A 22,900-nucleotide genomic window follows, 5' to 3' on the forward strand; every position below is an offset into this window, starting at 1 on the left:
GACATCAAAACAATCATTTTTTCTAAAATCTACTAAAATTTATTGCTTCTCAACACCAACCCCCCCTCTCTATTGCTTCCCCTCAACGTCCTCCTTCACCTTCCGCACAATCTCCACCACCCGCTGGCCCAGCTTCTCGCTGCTCGCCGCCACAATGTCCGGTCTCAGAATGTCGTACTCCCCGCCGTCAATGCCGGTCACAACTCCACCCGCCTCCCGGATGAGCAACGCCCCCGCCGCAATGTCCCACGGTTTGAGCATTTCGATGCTGTAACAGTCAATGTTTCCGCTGGCCACGTACGCCAACGTGAGCGCCGCCGAACCGAACGCCCTCAGCCCCGTGCACTCCTTGATGAACTCCGCGCCGCGGCCAAAGATGTGCGGCCGGGCGCCGGCATGGCTCGCGATCGAGAACTCGTGGCCGACGAGGGCGCGTTTCAGCTGGAATTGTGGGAAAAAGGGTTGTGTGAATATTTGATCGGTATCGATTTGTTTTGGGTCGCGAATTATAACACAGTTGTGGTTGAAATCATGGGCGTAGAACATTGTTGGCTTGTATGTAAAGCAAAAAATGTTGCTGTTCCACTGTAAATTTGAGTCAGTTTTGTTAAGGTTTAATGTTATAACTGTTATAACAACAACTTCTAGCGCTCAGTGAGCCAATGATGAAGTACATCTACGTCGGAAGAGTTCAGCGAAGTTTTTAGACATCAAATAGACGTCACATGGTGTCGATTTCTGGAAAAGTCAGGGAAAACCTGGAATTGTCAGGGAATTTTATTTGACCTGGAAAAGTCAGGGAAAGTCAGGGAATTTTAAGCTGGGTCAGGGAATTTCGATGATCTTAAAAATATTACTACAAAATTTCATTTCTTTTTAAAAATTCGCCCTTGATGATGTATTTGAATGTCATCCAGGCCAAACTTTACAACAGTGATAATATTAAATTTTTATATTGGTCAGTCCGGAAGGAACGGTGAACTCCATATGAAAAATGCTTAAGAAAAGGGTCATGATGAAAACGCGTAGCTTGTTTGCAATATGTTTAGGTTTAAAAATCAAATAATTTGTATTTGATTTGAATTTCCGTTCAACTGAATATTACAAATTATCAACAAATTACTAGCGCACACCGGGTGGGACAATATGAGGCAGTTGCCCCACCATCCTCAGAGATTTGTTCTAAAATTGGTTGTTTGCTTAGCATAAAGGGACCGTAGAGAAAATCATACATTTTGTCAGAAAAATTTAATGATTTAAAAAGTCAAAAGTTAAAAATTCGAAGATTTGAAAATAAAAATAAAAATTAAAATTCTAAATCATAAAGATTCTAAATTTTTAAAATTTTGAAATTCTGATATTTTGGAATTGTTGATTTCTTAATTTTTGAATTCTTATTCTAAAATTCTAAAAAAATATAAGGTTAGAAAATTTTCCAAAATTTCACTTTAGTATTCGTTATCTAAATTTTTATTTTTCTCACAATTAAACTGAACTCTAGAGTACTTTTTCAAAAGGTCCTATGTGCAAAAACCTCAATCTGAGAAATTTGATGATAAAGTTTTGGTGCACATTTTTAAATCCCATTCAAACACGTTTGGGTATTTTTCGATTCTGAAAACGCCCAAATGGGTCTAGAGTAATGCTTTTCAAGTGTACATCTCGGGATTATATAAAAGACAAGATTACGCTTAGTTCTGACGCAATTTGGTTCATACAACCTGTGAGTGCACATAGGACACGTTTCATAGAACAATTTTTGCACATAAGACATTGGCATTGGACTATATTCATGTGGCATTGCACATAAAACTTTATCAAATAAAATTTAAATCTCGATTTAAACAAAAACTAAATTTTTGTAATAATAATGTATTTCCAACCCTCTCGCAACGTGTAGGCATCAGCTGATGAAGAGCATGAAATATTTCAATGCCTCCACTGCCGTTCTACGCATAATTGTCCCATGTTCAAAAAAGTGCAACTGAGAAAAACGCTATTGAAATTTTTCGACCGATCTCTGTGTTTCTACGCATAATTGTCCCGTGGGTTCCTATCCATCCAATGTGTCCCTAATCGCCCCAGTTAGTAGTTTATCACTCCTATTTATGATCCTCTTGCTATACAATAGGTAAACAAGGCATAATGCTTCGTTCAACTAATGATTCTATGAGAGAAAATACTTGGTGGGACAATTATTTTTCTTAAAATAACGTGAATTTTGCGCGGATTAGGTTTTGGGATGGCGTGGATTTTTTTCGATTTCTTCGTAACAATTCTGAGTAAAGGAATTTGAGAGTTCAAGAATTTATAAAATATGGTCTCCCCGTAATTTTGTCAGCATCAGAGATTTCATAGGAATTGTACAACTACATTTCACATATTTTCCCCAAACAACATTCAAGGGGTTACAAGGAGGAGTTCCTGTGGTCAGATCGAGCTTAAATTTGGAATCTATTCCAAATCACCCAATTACAGGGTTGTTACGGACGGCGCGGATCGCGCGGATGGCGCGGATGGCGCGTATCGCGCGGATCTGGCGCGGATTTGCTGGCTAATTTTGCTCAGGCGCGGATTTCGCGCGGATATCAATTTGATAAACAAAATAATTGATAACGATAGAATTTCTTTCAAATTACAAAGAAAATATTATTAGGAATTAAATAAATTAATTCTTTTTCGTTGAGTGCGAAAATATCAGTTTCTAAGAAGTTGTTAATGAAGAAAATTTTGTTCAAAAAATTATTGATTGTTTTTTTCTTAATATGAAACTTCGAAATAATCTTCAAGAAGCGATTTTTTTAATGTATGGAGATTTGTTATATTAATTCAACATAACATTACAACTCATTATTTTTAAAACATCTGCCTTACAATTCAAATAAATATCAAATTTTATTAAAATCAAAAGAACAAAATTCGAAAAATTACAGAATTTTAAAAATTTGAAGCAATGAAACTTTTTAGATTTTCTATGTTCTTCAATATAAAAATTTAAATTTTTAAATTTTTGGTTTATTAAAAAAAACAAAACTTCTGTTACCACTCTGATTCAGGTAGAATTGATTCTACTCCCAATGGAGCACCCACAGTCGAGCAGTTTTTGACATTTCGCTCCATAAAAATACATTGTACAAAAAGCAAAAACTGCTCGAATGGAAATGTTCCATTTGAAATTTCAGAATTTACATATTCAAAAATAAAAAATTAGAATTCATAATTTGAAATTGTCAAAACTTACAGACTTAAAAACCTAAAAAGTACGAATTATTAAATTGAAAAATTACGAAAATGTTACAATTGATTTTGTTATTTTTATTTTTTAAGGAAAGTTCTTAAGTTATCAAATAAATTTTTTTTTAAATTATTAGATTATTAAATAATTTGATTATTATATTATTATATTATTAAAATTATTAAATTATTAAATTTTTAAATTATTAAATTATTTAATTATTAAATTATTTCATTATTAAATTATTAAATTATTAAATTATTAAATTATTAAATTATTAAATTATTAAATTATTAAATTATTAAATTATTAAATTATTAAATTATTAAATTATTAAATTATTAAATTATTAAATTATTAAATTATTAAATTATTAAATTATTATATTATTATATTATTAAATTATTAAATTATTAAATTATTAAATTATTAAATTATTATATTATTAAATTATTAAATTATTAAATTATTAAATTATTAAATTATTGAATTATTAAATTATTAAATTATTAAATTATTAAATTATTAAATTATTAAATTATTAAATTATTAAATTATTAAATTATTAAATTATTAAATTATTAAATTATTAAATAATTAAATAATTAAATTATTATATTATTATATTATTAAATTATTAAATTATTAAATTATTAAATTATTAAATTATTAAATTATTAAATTATTATATTATTATATTATTAAATTATTAAATTATTAAATTATTAAATTATTAAATTATTAAATTATTAAATTATTAAATTATTATATTATTAAATTATTAAATTATTAAATTATTAAATTATTAAATTATTAAATTATTAAATTATTAAATTATTAAATTATTAAATTATTAAATTATTAAATTATTAAATTATTAAATTATTAAATTATTATATTATTATATTATTAAATTATTAAATTATTAAATTATTAAATTATTAAATTATTAAATTATTAAATTATTAAATTATTAAATTATTAAATTATTAAATTATTAAATTATTAAATTATTAAATTATTAAATTATTAAATTATTAAATTATTAAATTATTAAATTATTAAATTATTAAATTATTAAATTATTAAATTATTAAATTATTAAATTATTAAATTATTAAATTATTAAATTATTAAATTATTAAATTATTAAATTATTAAATTATTAAATTATTAAATTATTAAATTATTAAATTATTAAATTATTAAATTATTAAATTATTAAATTATTAAATTATTGAATTATTAAATTATTAAATTATTAAATTATTAAATTATTAAATTATTAAATTATTAAATTATTAAATTATTAAATTATTAAATTATTAAATTATTAAATTATTAAATTATTAAATTATTAAATTATTAAATTATTAAATTATTAAATTATTAAATTATTAAATTATTAAATTATTAAATTATTAAATTATTAAATTATTAAATTATTAAATTATTAAATTATTAAATTATTAAATTATTAAATTATTAAATTATTAAATTATTAAATTATTAAATTATTAAATTATTAAATTATTAAATTATTAAATTATTAAATTATTAAATTATTAAATTATTAAATTATTAAATTATTAAATTATTAAATTATTAAATTATTAAATTATTAAATTATTAAATTATTAAATTATTAAATTATTAAATTATTAAATTATTAAATTATTATATTATTATATTATTAAATTATTAAATTATTAAATTATTAAATTATTAAATTATTAAATTATTAAATTATTAAATTATTAAATTATTAAATTATTAAATTATTAAATTATTAAATTATTAAATTATTAAATTATTAAATTATTAAATTATTAAATTATTAAATTATTAAATTATTAAATTATTAAATTATTAAATTATTAAATTATTAAATTATTAAATTATTAAATTATTAAATTATTAAATTATTAAATTATTAAATTATTAAATTATTAAATTATTAAATTATTGAATTATTAAATTATTAAATTATTAAATTTTTAAATTATTAAATTATTAAAATATTAAATTATTAAATTATTAAATTATTAAATTATTGAATTATTAAATTATTAAATTATTAAATCATTAAATTATTAAATTATTAAATTTTAAATTTTTAAATTATTAAATTATTAAATTGTTAAATAATAAAGTTATTTAAATATTAAATTATTAAATTATTAAATTATTAAATTATTAAATTATTAAATTATTAAATTATTAAATTATTAAATTATTAAATTATTAAATTATTAAATTATTAAATTATTAAATTATTAAATTATTAAATTATTAAATTATTAAATTATTAAATTATTAAATTATTAAATTATTAAATTATTAAATTATTAAATTATTAAATTATTAAATTATTAAATTATTAAATTATTAAATTATTAAATTATTAAATTATTAAATTATTAAATTATTAAATTATCAAACTATTAAATTATTAAATTATCAAATTATTAAATTATTAAATTATTTTTTGCCATTTTCTTAGTTCGGATCATTTTCGGAGTCATATTTTAGTTTAGAGAAATTTAGAGAAGGAAATAATAGAAATTTCGTGTTTCGATTTTCCAGAGTAAAGTTTTGGCGAGAATTATCAAGCACTAAATACCTAGATTTTATAATTTGGTGATTTATTTTATGGCTTTAATTTTTTAAAATTTTCGAATTTAATTTTTTTCTGAATTTGTTTTTAAAGCAACGATATTTAAAGTGTTGTAAAAAACGCTAATATTGTTTCAGAAATGGCAAAAAAGATTCCATTTGGTACAGGTGCGATATGAATCCACAACTGATCAACGGTACTGATCCAAATGCCTTCTGTATTATTCTTTTTTCGATTAAAATTTCATTCATTATGTTACACCCTTTTATTTTTTTTCGCGATTTTTTTTTATATGGCGCGGATTTAGCGCGGATTGGGTTTTGGGGTCGGCGCGGATCTGGCGCGGATTTTTTCTCGACTTTTCCGTAACAACCCTGCAATTATCTAAGTTTGATAAATAATGACTATTTGAAAAGCTCGAGCAGGTTGTATTTTGTTTTTATTTTTATAAAATGTATTGATCGTGTGAATGATCGTCTGTAGGCTCTAGTCAAAGTATAAACCTTTTTTTTAATTTTATAGCAAAAATGTTTTTTTTTGTAAAATTATTTTAGAAGATGTTTTCTTCAAATATCCAGAAAACCGTTTACTTTAAATACATTGATTGTTGAAAAATACCTAGATCTTTTTAAAACCGTAAACATGTACTTGAAATTTTTCATTTAGTTGTATATTTTTCTTAGTTTTTCAATTTTGTTTTAAACTTTCTTAAGGTTCTACAAAATTACATATTTTTCAAGTTTTTGTCTCCAAAACCTTTAGTTTTTTTTAATAAAAAAAACGCAATCAAAAATGGCATTGGCCTAATTCGTTTGAAAATTCCGCAAAATGTCAACAATTTTAAAATTAAACATGACTTCTTACTTAAATTCAAATTTTCAATTGTTTTTTTTGAAAACTTTTAACTTGACATTTTCTTTAGGAAGTGAAGTGAAACTAACTAATCGCAATTTGAAATTTGCAACAATTGTAATCATTAATTATTTCTAGAGTTTTTTTAAAGGTCCTGTAAGCTATTGTGTTTCATATGTTTATAGGACCCACACAAAAAAAAAATTGTAGATTTTTTGGTAGAAGGCAACATTTAAAATTGCATCACCAAATAAAAAACATATGACAATTTTATGGTTGCACATTTTGGATGTTCGATTAGAAAAAAATGATTGACAAAAAAAAAAAAGTTGTTATTGCGCAATTCCCACTAACTTGGACTTAGCACTAAATTATTGCTACTGATCGCACTATTGCGACTTGTCAGACTGGCTTGAGAAGTTTTGAATTTTCTCAAAAATGATCAAAGCGAGCCGAGGTTAATCGCTTGTTTTCCAGCTGTCACTCGCAGTTTTGAAGTGCGAAAGTCTAGTTTGGTGGAAATTGCGACTGGAAATGTAAATAAACAACGAGCGGTTGCCTAGTTTTGTGAATTCTTGTTGTCAAAAGTGCGAGAGAAAACTGCGGGCAAAATCCAAGTTACAGTGAAAGGATCAATAGGTTTTTGCAGAATCCGTCGTTAAAAAAATAAAATAAAAAAGTCTTTATTTTTCTCTATATCTTAAATTTGCAATATTCAAAAAGGAAAATGCATGAAATCATAAAAACGCTCCAAACAATATGTTAGTATAGAAAACAAAAAAAAAAATGGTGGTCTGGAGGGGTCAGGGAAAAGTCAGGGAAATTTATTTTGGGATTTGGATCGACACCATGCGTCACAAACCTTGGAACTCTTGGAACTCTAATTTTTTTTTGGAAAATCTTGGTTTTTGACTTTGACAATGCCTTTAAAAAATATTTTTCATGTGCAGGATTATGTTTTGACACACCTCGAATTAAAAAAAAAGGTTTTAAAAAAACCAAGCCAACGGTGTAAAGAATGATGATTCAAAAAGTGATTTCCAACCAAATTTACAACAAAAAGATTCCATTAATCATGATATCTCAGGACAGTGTTGCCAAATCATCAATCAAATCAAACTTTTTCAAAAACCTTTCTTGTGGGAAAAAATGAAAGTTTCCGTAAGAAAAGAACACATTCTGCTTAAATTTTATAAACAATTCTCGATTCTTTTTATTTCAATTTTTATTGCTAAAAGTTGAATCCCAAAAATACAACCTTATTTTTAATTTTTGAAATTAAAACTTAAAAAGGCAACTTGTGCTTGATTTAAAATGATACAAAATCTGGTATCGGAGATATGATTTAAAATAAATTTGGATTTTGAAAAAAATCGAACATTTCGTTAAACTAAACTTTAAAAATCAATTACTGAAACAAAATTATATTTATAATGCCTTTGATTATAAAAAAAATAAAAATGTTCAGTTTTCGGCAAATTAAAAATAAATAAATGAAGAATAGAACCCTAATGAACATATTTTTTTCAAAAAGCGGATTTCCTATTTTTTTGTGATTTTGATAAATTTTCTGCTCTTCTAAAAATATAATTTTGAAATTTAAAAATCTAGCCCGTCATTTGAAAGTGGCGTACTTTTCATTCGAATAATAACACATTATTTGTTATAAAAAAGAGCTGGAAATCAAAGTAAAGAAATTGTTTAACATTGAAAATTGAACCAGCAGTTACCGAGACTTCGCGTGTGTTGAAAAATGAGGGTTTCGCGTTGAATTTTTTTTTGCAACGGCCTTAAGTCATTTGCGATTGCTACCTAAATTTAAATTTAAGTTTAGAATGTCGTTTTTTCCAAGAACAACAATTTAAATAAAAATCGTGTCTCCGGTACAAAATTTTGCACCCTCCTAAAATCTATCCGAAAAGTTCCTTTTCTCGGGTTAGTTTTCAAAAGGTCGTAAGCGCCAGTTGTCAAAATGTGAGTTTTTGGCACGGCTGCACTCTTCTAAAGCACTACTAACGATCTACTCGAGCAGAATTTCCAAAAAAATAAATTTAAACAAAATATCGCCTGCATATAAAAGGTCGAATGTGCTTTTCAAGTCACATACGTCCTCGGTCATGCAAGGTCGTAGGTACTGATAATTCCAAAAATGTACTTACGCTCATAGAAAAAGGACGTAAGTTCAGTTTTTATTGCTTCATGAATAGCACATGAGTTTGTACGAAAAAAGATGAATATTTGTTATCCCGTTAAAAACATTGCGCTGATTATATGACTTAAAGGATGCGCGAGGACTATGTTCCAATTTGCCAGCCAGCAAAACCCAGTTTCAGTCATTTATTCTGGAAGAGACGGCTAGCTTCCCCCAAAATCATCATTTTGTATGGCAGCCTAAACCAACTCAAAACCAAGTTGCATAATCTGTTCAGGAACAAGCGATAATGACCGCATCCATCTAATCACGCATAAATGCCCTCTCAAAACTCCAGGAACCCCGAGTTCTTCAAGGTCCTATAGACCACTGAAGAAAAGATAAACAAATCAGTGGTAATTCGTCATTTTGTTCGTGCTCTCAGCTAGCGTATGAGCCAACGCGAGAGAGGGAGAATAAAATCTGTCAGTTGGACCTTTCTCCTCTGCAATGTTTTCTCCCAATCTCTTAAAAGAACACAAAACATCGACTGCTCTCTTTGCGGGGGGTGTTGAAACGATGTTCAAAATAATAATGTTTGATTTTAATGTGATTTAGTCATAAAATAAATAAATTTTGCCAATGGTCGTATTGTCATCCTTACTCAAAAAAAGTCCCAAGTACAGGGACGTATGAAACAATTTGCTCATGTAAAAGGTCGAATCAACCTGGTGTGGTAAAACAAGGCTAAAAAACACATTAATTTAAAAAAAAAATAGTTCACTTGATATGGCAATGATTTTGACTATAAATATGCTCTTGAAACCCAATTACATATAAATAAGAATTAAAATAATGGTCGAAAACTTGTTCATCGGTTTTCCCCACTTAAGGGGTTTGGCTCTTACGACGTTTTGAAAACTAACCCGAGTTTTTTAGTCTCCTGAAGCAATCAAAAATCGTAAATAAAATAAGCTTAAAAAATTATTAAAAAAAAATAAAATATGTTTTGGAAATTAAACCGTTAGTGAAAAAAAATCAGAAAAATACTAATCATAACCTACAACTTTGCCGAAGCCACCAAATCGATCAGATCTGGAGCTTTTTTTTTTTTTTTGAAAAGGTCCAATTAACCAAATTTCCAGTTTTTGCTTTTTGAGTGTTTTTGAAACCGCCTTGAGACAGGGGTATCAAAAAACACCCAAAAAGCAAAAACTGAAAATTTGGTTTATTGGACCTTTTCAAAAAAAACTTCAGAGATGTACTTTAGCCAGATACATATTTTGGCTTCTTTTGATACAGGGAATGCATGGACTAAGTTTCATCCAAGCAAAAACAAAAAAAAAATCTTTAAAATAATTAAATTATAGAGAATTACAGGAATCAGAATTGCTTGGATAAAGAATAATTTCATAAAAAAATAGCTTTCAGCAACTGACAGCACGATTTTCAATAAAAAAATAATATGTTTTTAGAGATTTTCTGAAATTCTCGAAAATAAAATGTGGAAGTTCGCGGATTTATAAACAAATAACAGAAAAAAAATATTTTAGCTAGAATTGACTTACAGATGGTTTAAACTCAAATTCAATTGAACAAAAATTCGAAAGAGTTAGATTTTTTTTTGTTTTTTGCCTTTATAAATTAGAGGGTTGATTTTGAACATTGGAAATCGGACCAATTGGGTCCTAAAATTAAGTTTGAATTGCTAATATTATTATTCACAACTATAAAGCTTATTTTTCTGAGTACAATGACTCTTTGTACGACCGCAAATCAATTTAAAAAAAAATACTTTGCGGCCCTTTTTGACAGAAAAGGTCCATAGTTCATCCATCGAAAAAATGTTGTCTTGACAATCTTTTTGTTTTTTTTTTTTGCAATGAAATGAAAAAAAACATGATCAAAAATTGTTTTAAAACGTGTTTTGCCGAGATATCGTTAGTTGGAAATTAAGGTTAATTGGAAAACAATTTCAATTGGGTACTAAAAGCCCTATGTCAATTTTCATGTACAACGGTAAAAAACACGATTAAAAACCATTTCGGATCACTTTGTTTCATTTTAACGCAAAAAAAAATATATTGACAAGACAACATTTTTTCGATGGATCAACTATGGTTTCCTTGGAACGAGCTGTCAAGTAGGACCTTTTCTGTCAAGAAGGACCGTGAAGTTAATTTTAAAAAAGTGAATTAAAAATACATTTTGATCCTTTGCGGTCGTTCAAAGGGTCATTGTACTCAGAAAAATAATCTTTATCGTTGTGAACAATAATATCATAAATTTAAGCTTAATTTTAGGACCCAATTTTCTCAAATTGTATGTAATTGTAATTGTAATTTTATTGAAACGATATCCTGTTAGTTTACACTGTATATCAGGGCAAGGAGGTAATGTGGATCCGAATTAAACTTTAGGAGCGAATAAATTTAGCAATCGGAGTAATCGCTAACACTAGTTTTCCCTAACTATCGCTTTCTTGGTAGGTATTCATTGCAATGCTCTATATCAATTTTTCCCTCGATTTTCAAGATCAAAATTAATATTGTATGTATATATATTCAGCCGGGACCGTGGTGTAGGGGTAAGCGTGATTGCCTCTCACCCAGTCGGCCTGGGTTCGATCCCAGACGGTCCCGGTGGCATTTTTCGAGACGAGATTTGTCTGATCACGCCTTCCGTCGGAAGGGAAGTAAATGTTGGTCCCGGACTAACCTAAAAAGGTTAGGTCGTTAGCTCAGTCCAGGTGCAGGAGTCGTCTCCTGGGTCCTGCCTCGGTGGAGTCGCTGGTAGGCAGTTGGACTAACAATCCAAAGGTCGTCAGTTCGAATCCCGGGGTGGATGGAAGCTAAGGTGTAAAAAGAGGTTTGCAATTGCCTCAACAATCAAGCCTTCGAACACCTAGTTTCGAGTAGGAATCTCGCAATCGAGAACGCCAAGGCAATGCTGTAGAGCGAATAATTTGATTTGTATATATATTAATATTGTTAACATTTTGGCTCAGTTATTTGAAAACAAAATACTTCCAGAAATAAACAGACATGCTATTCCAACCCTTAATTTTTAAAAATATTTGATAAAATGTTTGTTGAAACTGTGGGTCCAAATTTACCATTTTGTTCTACTAAAACTTTTTTTTAAATCATGTTTTTTTTTGAAAATAGCATTTTTTTGTAGAACATATTTTATAAATAATGGGTATTTTCTTTAAAGTGAGAATAGTTTTTCTGGACTGTCCACCTCATAACTCACAACTTTGCTAAAGATCGTAGAAGGAATCCTTCAATTTTGGGGCAATAGAGGAGAAAATCAACTCGCGACAAAATTTTGAGGCTAGGAATTTTGACAGGTATGATTTTCATAAAGTATTCGCCTCTTTTTATTTCTCCCACAGAAAACTGGGGACAATGTAGCTGTCAAACCAGGCCAAAATGTTAAACTCACTCACAAAATGAACTTTGAGTGATTTGTGTTCATTTCTGACGTCACGATTTTCTCCTTTATGACTGTCAATGATGGTTCTGAATTTAGGGTTCAGAAATCTCACGGATACGTCACGACTGTCATCCACATACAAAGCGAGTGAAGTCAAAATCGAACCAAGATCGAACCAAGTTTTTGCAGCGAGGTTTTTGAAAATGTTGTATGCACATGAATTGCAAATTTTTTTTTTTTAATCACCAAGTTTTTTTTTTCAAGCGATTTACATTTAATTTCAGATTTGAACTTTAATTAATATTCAAAAAACTTGAAGCAATTGTAGTTTTTTAAAACGATTTGCATTTAATCTCAGATTTGAACTTTAATATTTAAGGAAATTGTAGCAAACGTATGTTTGACTATGTCAATGTCACTGTTGACATTTATTCAGTTTGCTTTCTTTTTTCTATAAATGCGGTTTTGTTGGTGTAATTACGTAATTACTAGCAAATCACATTTTAGAACAGGATGCAATGAATAATCATCGAAATATGTTGTTCAAACTCGTTGTTGAATTATGTTTAAATTTTTAATTAACTGAGTATTCTACAAGTGTAATTGAATTTTAACCAACAGTCAGGAAGAATCTTACAAAGCTAATTTTGTTTAAAGGAAACTGAATATATTTAATTTTTAGTTTAATGTTACGTGTTGTTCTAGTACAACTTTGTTTATCGGTCTTATAAATAATAAATGAGGAAATCTGTACGCAATACTTGCCATTTACTTTAATATATAAATAAAAGATGATTAAAACTTAAAATTAATTAATTTTAAGATAAAAATTAATTAATTTGTTTCATACAACCTTTTCAAAAACCCCACGTAAACCACATTGACAGCGCCGCTGGCGGTGACTTCGGGAAAGTGCATGCCTGTCAGATCCCTGTAAAAATTATGCCGGATTCCGATGAGAAAAATTATTTCCAACAATTTGGTGTACAACTTTCCAATATTTGTTTGATTTTTCTATGAGAAAACTGTAAATTTAGAAAAAGATAGTAATTTCGACTATTTGGCAAGAAAGTCTGTCAAAAATCAATAAAAATTGTTGAATATACGTTAACACATCTGTTATCAATTATATTACTGTTTATTTCATTTATATATACAGGGAAACTAATTTTTTCGTGTTCCAAAACATGTTTTTTAAAGAAAAAGGTCACACATTTTTGCGCGCCCAAAAAATGATGTTCATTGTTTTAAAGCAAAAAATTTTTCTCGTCTTTTGCAACCAGTTTCATTAAGATTGATGCAGGGAACCATGAGAAATGAGCGATTTTGTTCCTCAATCCAGCAGAAAGGAATACAATTTTTGGCAAGTAACCTCATTTTGGCGCCACCTACATTTGAAACTCATGCGCGCTGCAAAACCTCAATTTAGTATTTCTGGAGCAACATTTGAAAGGGGCGGTACGACATTGCTCTTACGACCTTTCGTCCCATTTAATCGCGTGTAATCAAAGGCCGTAAGCGCAATGTCGTACCGCCCCTTTCAAATGTTGCTCCAGATTTCTGAATTTTTATAAAAATGTTGATTATGAAGGAAAAAACACATTTTTTTCAAAAAAACCATACGTTTACGCTATTTGTTAATAGGTGGCGACATGTGTATTTTAGCTTTGCTGCAAATTCTCTATTCGCAATTAAAAGCTCAAAAATTCCGACAGATGGCGCAAAGCATCGAAGAATGACGATTCAAATTTTCGCTGTTCGGTTATATAGGAATGCAAACAAAAAATTGAATTTACAGCTCTTAGGGTGGATTTTCATGGATTTTTCGATGACCGACATCGAAAGCGGCTTTCGATGCTCGTAGTCATATTTTGCCGAAAACTCATTTTTATCAATCAGGTTAAATCGCAAAATGGTTTGAATTGATATTTTATGGTAGTATAAGCACAAACAAATACATACCCATCGCCGGAAAGTTGCGAAAATGCGATTTTCCGACTTTTCATTTTCGATGCACGAACCGACATCGAAAGCATACTCACGACCATGCTTTGCTAAAATGTCCGTGCATTGAAACTCGATGCTCGTTCAGTGCCTTTTTGCTACCTCAGCGGCACCCTAGACACAAACCTAAATAACGCTTTGAAACGCTTGGTACGGGATGGGAATGAAACTTGACGAAACAAAATCTATCTGTCAAACCAGACCTTGTCAACAATTGAGGTTTTGCAGCGTGACTGTGTTTCAAATGTAGGTGGCGCCAAAATGAGGTTACTTGCCAAAAATCGTATTCCTTTCTGCTGGATTGAAGAACAAAATCGCTTATTTCTCATGATTCCCTGCATCAATCTTAATGAAACTGGTTGCAAAAGACGAGAAAAAAATTTTGCTTTGGAATAATGAACATCAACTTTTGGGCGCGCAAAAATTTGTGACCTTTTTCTTTAAAAAACATGTTTTGGAACACGAAAAAATGAGTTTCCCCGTATATACCAATGAAATAAACAGTTATATAGTTGATAACAGATGTGTTAACATATATTCAACAATTTGTATTGATTTTTGACAGACTTTCTTGCCAAATAGTCCAAATTACTATCTTTTTCTAAATCTACAGTTTTCTCATAGAAAAATCAAACAAATATTGGAAAGTTATACACCAAATTGTTGGAAATAATTTTTCTCATCCGAATCCGGCATAAGTTTTATAAAAATGTTGGTTAGGAAGGAAAAAACTAGTTTTTTCTAAAAATCATAGGTTTACGCTATTTGTTCATAGGTGGCGACACGCGTCATTTAGTTTTGCTGCAAATTCTCTATCAAAACAGCTGATTTTGCATGGTGAAATGGTGGACATTGTTTTGCAGGAGGAATCCGTCCACCGGTGGACGGATTGCCTGGCCAAGTTGACAAGAGGAACTTGTCCACCGGTAGAAGGATTTCGGGGCATTGTTTTGCAGGAGAAATCGATCCACCGGTGGCCGGATTTCTGGACATTGTTTTGCAGGAGGAATCCCTCCACCGGTGGTTGGATTTCAGGGCATTGTTTTGCAGGAGGAATCCGTTCACCGGTGGACGGATTTCAGGGTTTTGTTTTGCAGGAGGACGGATTTCTGGGCGTTGTTTTGCAGGAAGATTCTGTGCACCGATGGACGGATTGCCTGGCCAAGTTGACAAAACGGACTGGTCCACCGGTGGTTGGATTTCGGGGCATTGTTTTGCAGGAGGAATCCGTCCACCGGTGGCCGGTTTTCTGGGCATTGTTTTGCAGGAGGATGCCGTGCACCGTTGGACGGATTGCTTGCCTAAATTTTGCTTAAATTTCTTAAATTCCAAAATTTCTAAAATTTCTAAAAAATAAAATAAAATTTTCTTAAACTTATAAATTTACTAAGTTTTTTTAAAATTTCAAAGTATTCTAAAATTTCAAAACATTCTAAAATTTCAAAGTTTTCTGAAAATTTCAAAGTTTTCTTAAATTTTTATAATTTCTAAAATATTAAAAATATATAAAATGTCTTTACTTACTTTAATTTCTTCAATTCCTTTCATTTCTTAATATTTATAATTACCTAAATATCTTACATTTCTTAAATTTCTTAAATTTTTAAAATTTGTTTCAAAAAATTTAAATTTCTTTAATTTTTTAAATTTCTTAAATTTCTTAATTTTTTTTAAATTTCTTAAACTTCTTAAATTTCTAAAATTTCTAAAATTTCGGAAAAATTTTAAAATTTCTAAAATTTCTAAGATTTCTAAAATTTCTAAAATTTCTAAAATTTCTAAAATTTCTAAAATTTCTAAAATTTCTAAAATTTCTAAAATTTCTAAAATTTCTAAAATTTCTAAAATTTCTAAAATTTCTAAAATTTCTAAAATTTCTAAAATTTCTAAAATTTCTATAATTTCTATAATTTCTATAATTTCTATAATTTCTATAATTTCTAGAATTTCTAGAATTTCTATAATTTCTATAATTTCTAAAATTTCTAAAATCTTTAAAATTTCTAAAATTTCTAAAATTTCTAAAATTTCTAAAATTTCTAAAAATTTTAAAATTTCTATAATTTCTATAATTTCTATAATTTCTATAATTTCTATAATTTCTATAATTTCTATAATTTCTAAAATTTATAAAATTTCTAAAATCTCTAAAATTTCTAAAATTTCTAAAATTTTTAAAATTTCTAAAATTTCTAAAATTTTTAAATTTTTTATAACTTCTATAATTTCTATAGTTTTTATAATTTCTATAATTTCTATAATTTCTAAAATTTCTAAAATTTCTAAAATTTTGATTTTTTTTTAAATTTCTAAAATTTCTTTTAATTCCTTAAACTTCTTAATTCTTTTATTTTCTTTAATTTCTTCAATTTCCTCAATTTTCTAAATCACTTAATTATTTCTTCAATTTCTCATATTTCTTGAATTATTTATTTCTTAAAATTTCTAAAAAAATTTAAATTACTTATTTTTTTTGAAATTCCTGAAATTTTTCCAATTTTTAGTCCACTCTATAGAGAATTTGCAGCTAAGCTAAAAGACACATGTCGCCACTTATGAACAAATAGCGTAAACCTATAATTTATTTGTTGAAAAATATGTGTTTTTTCCTTCATAATCAACATTTTTATTAAACTTATGCCGGATTCGGATGAGAAAAAATATTTCCAACAATTTGGTGTACAACTTTCCAATATTTGTTTGATTTTTCTATGAGAAAACTGTAAATTTAGAAAAAGATAGTAATTTGGACTATTTGGTAAGAAAGTCTGTCAAAAATCAATAAAAATGGTTGAATATACGTAAACACATCTGTTATCAATTATAAAACTGTTTATTTCATTGATATAAACGGGGAAACTCATTTTTAGTGTTCCAAAACATGTTTTTTTTTAGAAAAAGTCACATATTTCTGCGCGCCCAAAAAAAAGATGTTCATTATTTTAAAGCAAAAAAATTTTCTCGTCTTTTGCAACCAGTTTCATTAAGATTGATGCAGGAAACCATGAGAAATAAGCAATTTTGTTCTTCAATCCAGCAGAAAGAAATACGATTTTTGGCAAGTAACCTCATTTTGGCGCCACCTATATTTGAAACACAGTCGCGCTGCAAAACCTCAATTATCTCTCATCTATTTTGCATGATTTTTCGCAACGAACATGAGGCAAGAGGTTTTATTTAATTAAATTATGCGCTAGTCTAATCATGCGCCTTTTTGAAAAAGATTTATTGAACAACATCAGCTTATTTCAAAAGTTGTTCTGGAATTCCAATCGCCACGCAATGCTGCTTTGTTTACGTTTGAATCTGTCATTTTCCATCCTTCGTTAACTTGCATGCAAGTGTTCCTTATTCCGGAAAGTCGATTTTGGGGTTGTGTCTAAGCTAAATGAAGTAACGCAAGCCACGAGCATCGAGTTGGTTAGATGCTCGTGCTCTCGATGTCGTTGCACAATCCATGAAAATCCAGCCTTAGAACAACTTTTGAGAAAAAATTCAAGTAGTACGAGTGTAAAGTTTTTGCCCTCTATAAATTAACGCAATAAAAAAAAATTTGAAAAAAAAAATATTTTGAAAAAATAATATTGTTTAAAATGATAGAGCATCAAAAGTTAACAAAGTATCAGCTTGAATTTTTGCTCAAAAGTTGTTTTGAACGCTGGAATTTAACAAAACAAAATTCGCATACATAACCTCAAAGGGCGAAAATTTCAATCGACATTCTTCGCTCTGTTCTGCTACTCAACACTAGGTGTCGCATGTCGTTTGGCTCTTGAACAGCAATAGACTAGAAAATCGTGACGTCAGAAATGAACTCAAATCACTCAAAGTTAATTTTGTGAGTGACTTTAACATTTTGGCCTAGTTTGACAGCTACATTGTCCTCAGTTTTTCGGTGGGAAAGAAAAGGTAGAAAAGTATTTCCGTATTATTTTTTGAAATTCAATATCATTTGTATTTGTTACTCTACTCCATATTTTGCTCTACGCCCATGACCTCTCTCTCCAAAACACACCTTCAAATTCCACCCCACTCACCAACACAGCCACGGCACAATTATTAGTCTACCCCACTTATGCAAACACTCACCTCCTCCACCCCGCTGGTCCGTATCGGCTCCCCGTTCAACCGTGCGCCCTGCCCCCTCACGGCCGTATAAAACTCGTCCAGGCACGGATTCGACACAATCCCGACGGTCAACCGCCCGTCCACGACCAGCGCCACGGAAATCGCAATGTACTTCACGCCGCGCACAAAGTTGTTCGTCCCGTCGATCGGATCGATGATCCACGTAGGCCGCCCGTCCAGCGGTTCCTTCGAGGCCGCTTCCGTCGTACTTTCCTCGCCGAGCATCCGATGGTCCGGGAAGCGCCGCGAAAGCCCTCCGATGAGGACTTGCTCAACGCGCCGGTCGTACTCGGTGACCACGTCCCAGTGGTTGCCCTTGCATTCCACCGCTTTGGACGCGTTCCGGAATCCGTCGAGGACGATGGGACCGCACTGGCGGGTCAACTGGCAGGCCAGGTCGAACGCCTCCTGGATTTCTTCGTCGTTCATTGTGTTTTTTTTTTGTTTTTCTTTAGATGAAGATTGAACAACAAAAACACCTCACTATCTTCTCAATGACTGGGGAGTTTTCGCTTCTAGCTGTTGAGTTGCTGCTCCAGTCAACGGTGGTGCGACCGCAGCTGTTGACACTGATACACTGAATGGGGCAGAGTGTGCGTTGCGTGAAAGAACACTCAAAAAATTATTCACGTTGAAGTTACGTGAAATGTGGTATTTTTCCACTAGAGTTTTCACGTAACTTCTACGATGTGGCCCTAGTAGAAACGAAATTTGCTGGCCAGATCATTTCACGTTGTTTCTACGTGTTTCGCACGTAAAAGCTATATGAATCGATTGGTAAATTCTACATGTTTGTTTTAGTAAACATTATATGAACTTTGCAGGTGTGGGTGATAACTATAATTAATTTTTGTTTTTCGAAGAGAAATGAAAAGAAATTAAATTTAATTTGCAAAAATTCATTTTATTCATTAACTAGATTAACTGATCTTGGCCCAGTCGTGCATGTGCCGAGCAGGAAGATGTTCGAGCGAAGCTTAATTATTCCGCTGGCCTGCATGGCCGCAAGGAAACCCGTCTCGAAGTCGTTGTCGTAGATGGTCGGGTTGGTCGGCTTACATCGTCGAACCCCAGTGGATGTCCGCCTTGGTTGTTATTTCCGATGCTGGTTCTAAACCAATCCTTTTATTTGGATACAGCTTGTTGCTTGGAGCACCTTCGACGCGGACACTAAACTGGCCAGGGCCGACGAGAGTGGCGGCAAAGCATCCGGCATTGAAGATCGGACCACCAAGAACGCAATCCATACTCGCAATCCTCCGGAACACACCCGGCAAACGCTGGCCATATCCGTGACATTTTCGGTGATGTCAATCAACACGGTAGCATCGGCCACTACTGTTAGAACGGGCCTAGAAATTCTTTTGCCGCCAGGAAAAAGGATGCTGCTGAAAAGAATCGGCTTCTGCGAGAAAAATATTATTAATTATTGATCAAATTATTTTAACTTTATTTAACTTACCGTTCTATTTTCACTTCAATTTTCAGGCACAAGACCGACAGCAGGTCTTCACCGTACACCATCAATTTTCATACTAAAATAATCACGTAGAAATTTTGCGGAATGGTGCACTCCAGTCACGTTGGAGTTACATTTTAAAACACATAAAAGCTACATGGAAAACCCTAGTGGAAAAATACTATAAGGTTTTTCACGTAGTTTCAACGTGAAAATATTTTTTTTGCCGGTACACTTTCACATTATTTTTACGTGTGTCACGTAAAATGGACCTATGGAGGGGAATTTTGGGTTTACGTGATTTTTCACGTAGCACCTACGTGTGGATTATTTTGAGTGAAGAAGCTCCACTCTTGGACCGGTTGCAGTAAAAAGGCAGTGGTGTCAGAAGTTTTCAATTTGGTCATCTTTTCAGTCACGATAACTTTTTATTTATATTTTGTTTCATTTGTCAAATTTTTGTTTTTTTTTTAGCAGAACAACCTAATTTTTAATTGAGTTCTGAAAAAACAATCAGCTGTTGTAATTATTTCATAGTAGTTTTTGCAACTATGTAGTTGCAAAATGATGATTTTTCAGCACGAATCGAGACTCTGCCGAGTTGGATGAATACGGCGAGTGCTAAAAAAGTCGAGTTTTGCAATGTTTTGTATACATTTTTTAACAACGAAAAACAAAATCAGATAAGTGTCAAAACCCGAAACAGTGTTATAACATAAATTCTTCAAAAATGACCGACCGAATCAATCTGTTGTCTAAGGGCATCTCCAGCGCTGGGGTGCAAATCAAATTTGCACCCGGCTCATGAATACCGAGATCAAATTTGCCACCTTGAAAAACTCTGTCATCTCCACAGCTAGGGTAGCAAATTTGCCACCGAAACAAGCCCACCGCGGGGGGCAAATATAAGTTTTTATCATTTTTTGCTCTCGTTTACCTTCAAAATCAATAATTATGTGTTGATTCATGTCTAGAAATGCTAAAAGTTTATTAAACTATTTAATCCTATTGAAAATTTCAAAGAATTTAATTTTTCGAAAATGTCGAAAGTTAAACAATTTGCTACCCGATTTGATTCCCACCAAATTTGCTTTCGAGTTTGCCCCCGAGTCTCCCATCGCGTGTAGCAAAGCAGGTATCAAATTTGATCTCAAGTTCATCTGTAGAAGAAAAATATGTGTCAGTACCTGTCGGGTACTCATTTTCTGGGGGCAAATTTTTGAATGCGAGTTTCGGAGATTTTTGTATGTCTGCACTTGTGTATGATTCCAAAATTCAAAAAAATCAAAAAATTCAAAAATTAAAAAATTAAAAAATGCGTTTAAACAGTTTATTTTTTTGAAATAATCAAAAAAATAAAAATTCGAAAATTCAAAAAGTCAAAATTTGAAAATTTGGAAATTCAAAAAGTTGAAAATTCAAAAATTCAGAAATTTAAAAATTCAAAAATTCAAAAAAATCAAAAAAATCTAAAATTTTAAAACTTCAAAATTCAAAAATTCAACAATTCAAAAATTCAAATATACACAAATACAAAAATTCAACAATACAGAGATTTTTGTATGCCTGCTCTAGTGTATAAATCAGAAATTCAAAAATTCAAAAACTCGAAAATTTAAAAATTCAAAAAGTTAAATATTCCAAAATTTTAAAATACCAAAATTCAAACATTTAAATAGCTTAATTTTTTTTCAAATATTCAAAAAAATTAAAATTCAAAAATACAACAATTCAAAAATACAAAAAAGGCCGGATCTCAGATATTTTAATGAAAATCTCTGGATCTCAGATATTTTATTTTTTCCATTTTCTTTAAAATAATTTTCAATTTTTTTGATTTTTTTTAAATTTTATTTTTTTGATTTCTTTTAATAAGTTATTTTTTTAATTTAAAAATTATTATTTTTTTATTTTTTATTTTTTTTTAATTTTTTTTTCAATTTTGATTTTTTTTTATAATTTTTAAATGTTTTTTAATTTTTTTAAAATGTTTTAACTTTTTTAAAAATGTTTTTAAGTTTTGTTTTAATTTAATTTTTCAATGTTTTTTTTATTTTTTCAAATTTGAAATTTTCATTTAATTTTTTTTTAATTTAATTTTTAATATTTTTTTAATTTTTTATGTTTTTTTTATATTTTTTTTATTTTCTTTAAAAAAATATTTTTTTTAATTTTGTATTTTTTTTAATTTTTAATTTTTTTCATGTTTTTTTTAAATGTTTTAATTTTTTTAATTTTTTTTTAATCTCAATTTTTTTATTTTTTTTTAATCTCAATTTTTTTATTTTTTTTATTTTTTTTAAATTTTTTTTTTTATTTTTTTAGGCCGTTTCAAATATTTTTCAAAGTTTATGTCCCTCGACTCCGACCAAAGTCAAGGGGGATGCAAAAAAAATATAAAAATTTAAATTGCAAGCCTAGGTTTCAACATTTGGATGAAAAAATTGTTTAAAATGCTTTTTACAGACGTACAGTTGCTTTCCAATCATTAGTTTTGAAAATATCGAGTTATTGACGGAATGTTTTTTTCCTCAAAAAAAATTTTTTTTGTGGGACTGTACATTGGTATTTTATGAAAATTTAAAATGTTTTCAAAGGAGTTTAAACATGCTAAATATAATTATAAACTCGGGAAAATGCATTTTAACTGGTTTTCAGTTGGTTAAACTTTAATTTTCATTAAAATACGTATACGCGAAATCATTAATTTTCTTGCATGAATCAAAATGTTCAAAATGGCATAACTCAAAAAGTGCACTTAAGTGCACTTTGAAATTTGGAGACAAGTTAGGACATGGTTCAAATTTTAAGCTGCAAAATTTTCAGATCGCACAAATGCACACAAAAAAGTACTCCATTAACAAAGTTGAAAAAAAACAAAATTTTGAATAAAAATCCATCTTTTTTGTTTTTTTTTATGCTGTAAAAGTGTGTTTTGTAAAATGTTATTGAAAAGGTGATACAATTACCTTTCTGGATATATATAATGATGCAGGAAAAAATACATAAACAGCTACACAGTACAACTATGAAAAA

General features: G+C 29.2%; 2 protein-coding genes across 2 annotated transcripts in view; one reads left to right on the forward strand and one right to left on the reverse strand.

The window, feature by feature from the left end:
* Positions 1 to 22,900, forward strand: part of LOC119768106 (ATP-dependent helicase brm) — a 36,147-nt gene that overhangs the window by 952 nt on the left and 12,295 nt on the right. The gene's annotated exons all lie outside the window — the stretch shown is intronic.
* LOC6054293 (inositol monophosphatase 2) lies at positions 17 to 18,997 on the reverse strand. The gene is made up of 2 exons (XM_038258539.1): positions 18,367 to 18,997; positions 17 to 441 (listed from the first exon to the last, which is right to left on the reverse strand). The coding sequence occupies exons 1-2, from the start codon at positions 18,832 to 18,834 to the stop codon at positions 70 to 72; spliced, it is 840 nt and encodes a 279-aa protein (XP_038114467.1). The 5' UTR covers positions 18,835 to 18,997; the 3' UTR covers positions 17 to 69.

This window comes from Culex quinquefasciatus, chromosome 2 (genome assembly GCF_015732765.1).
Source record: "Culex quinquefasciatus strain JHB chromosome 2, VPISU_Cqui_1.0_pri_paternal, whole genome shotgun sequence".
Taxonomy (NCBI): domain Eukaryota; kingdom Metazoa; phylum Arthropoda; class Insecta; order Diptera; family Culicidae; genus Culex; species Culex quinquefasciatus.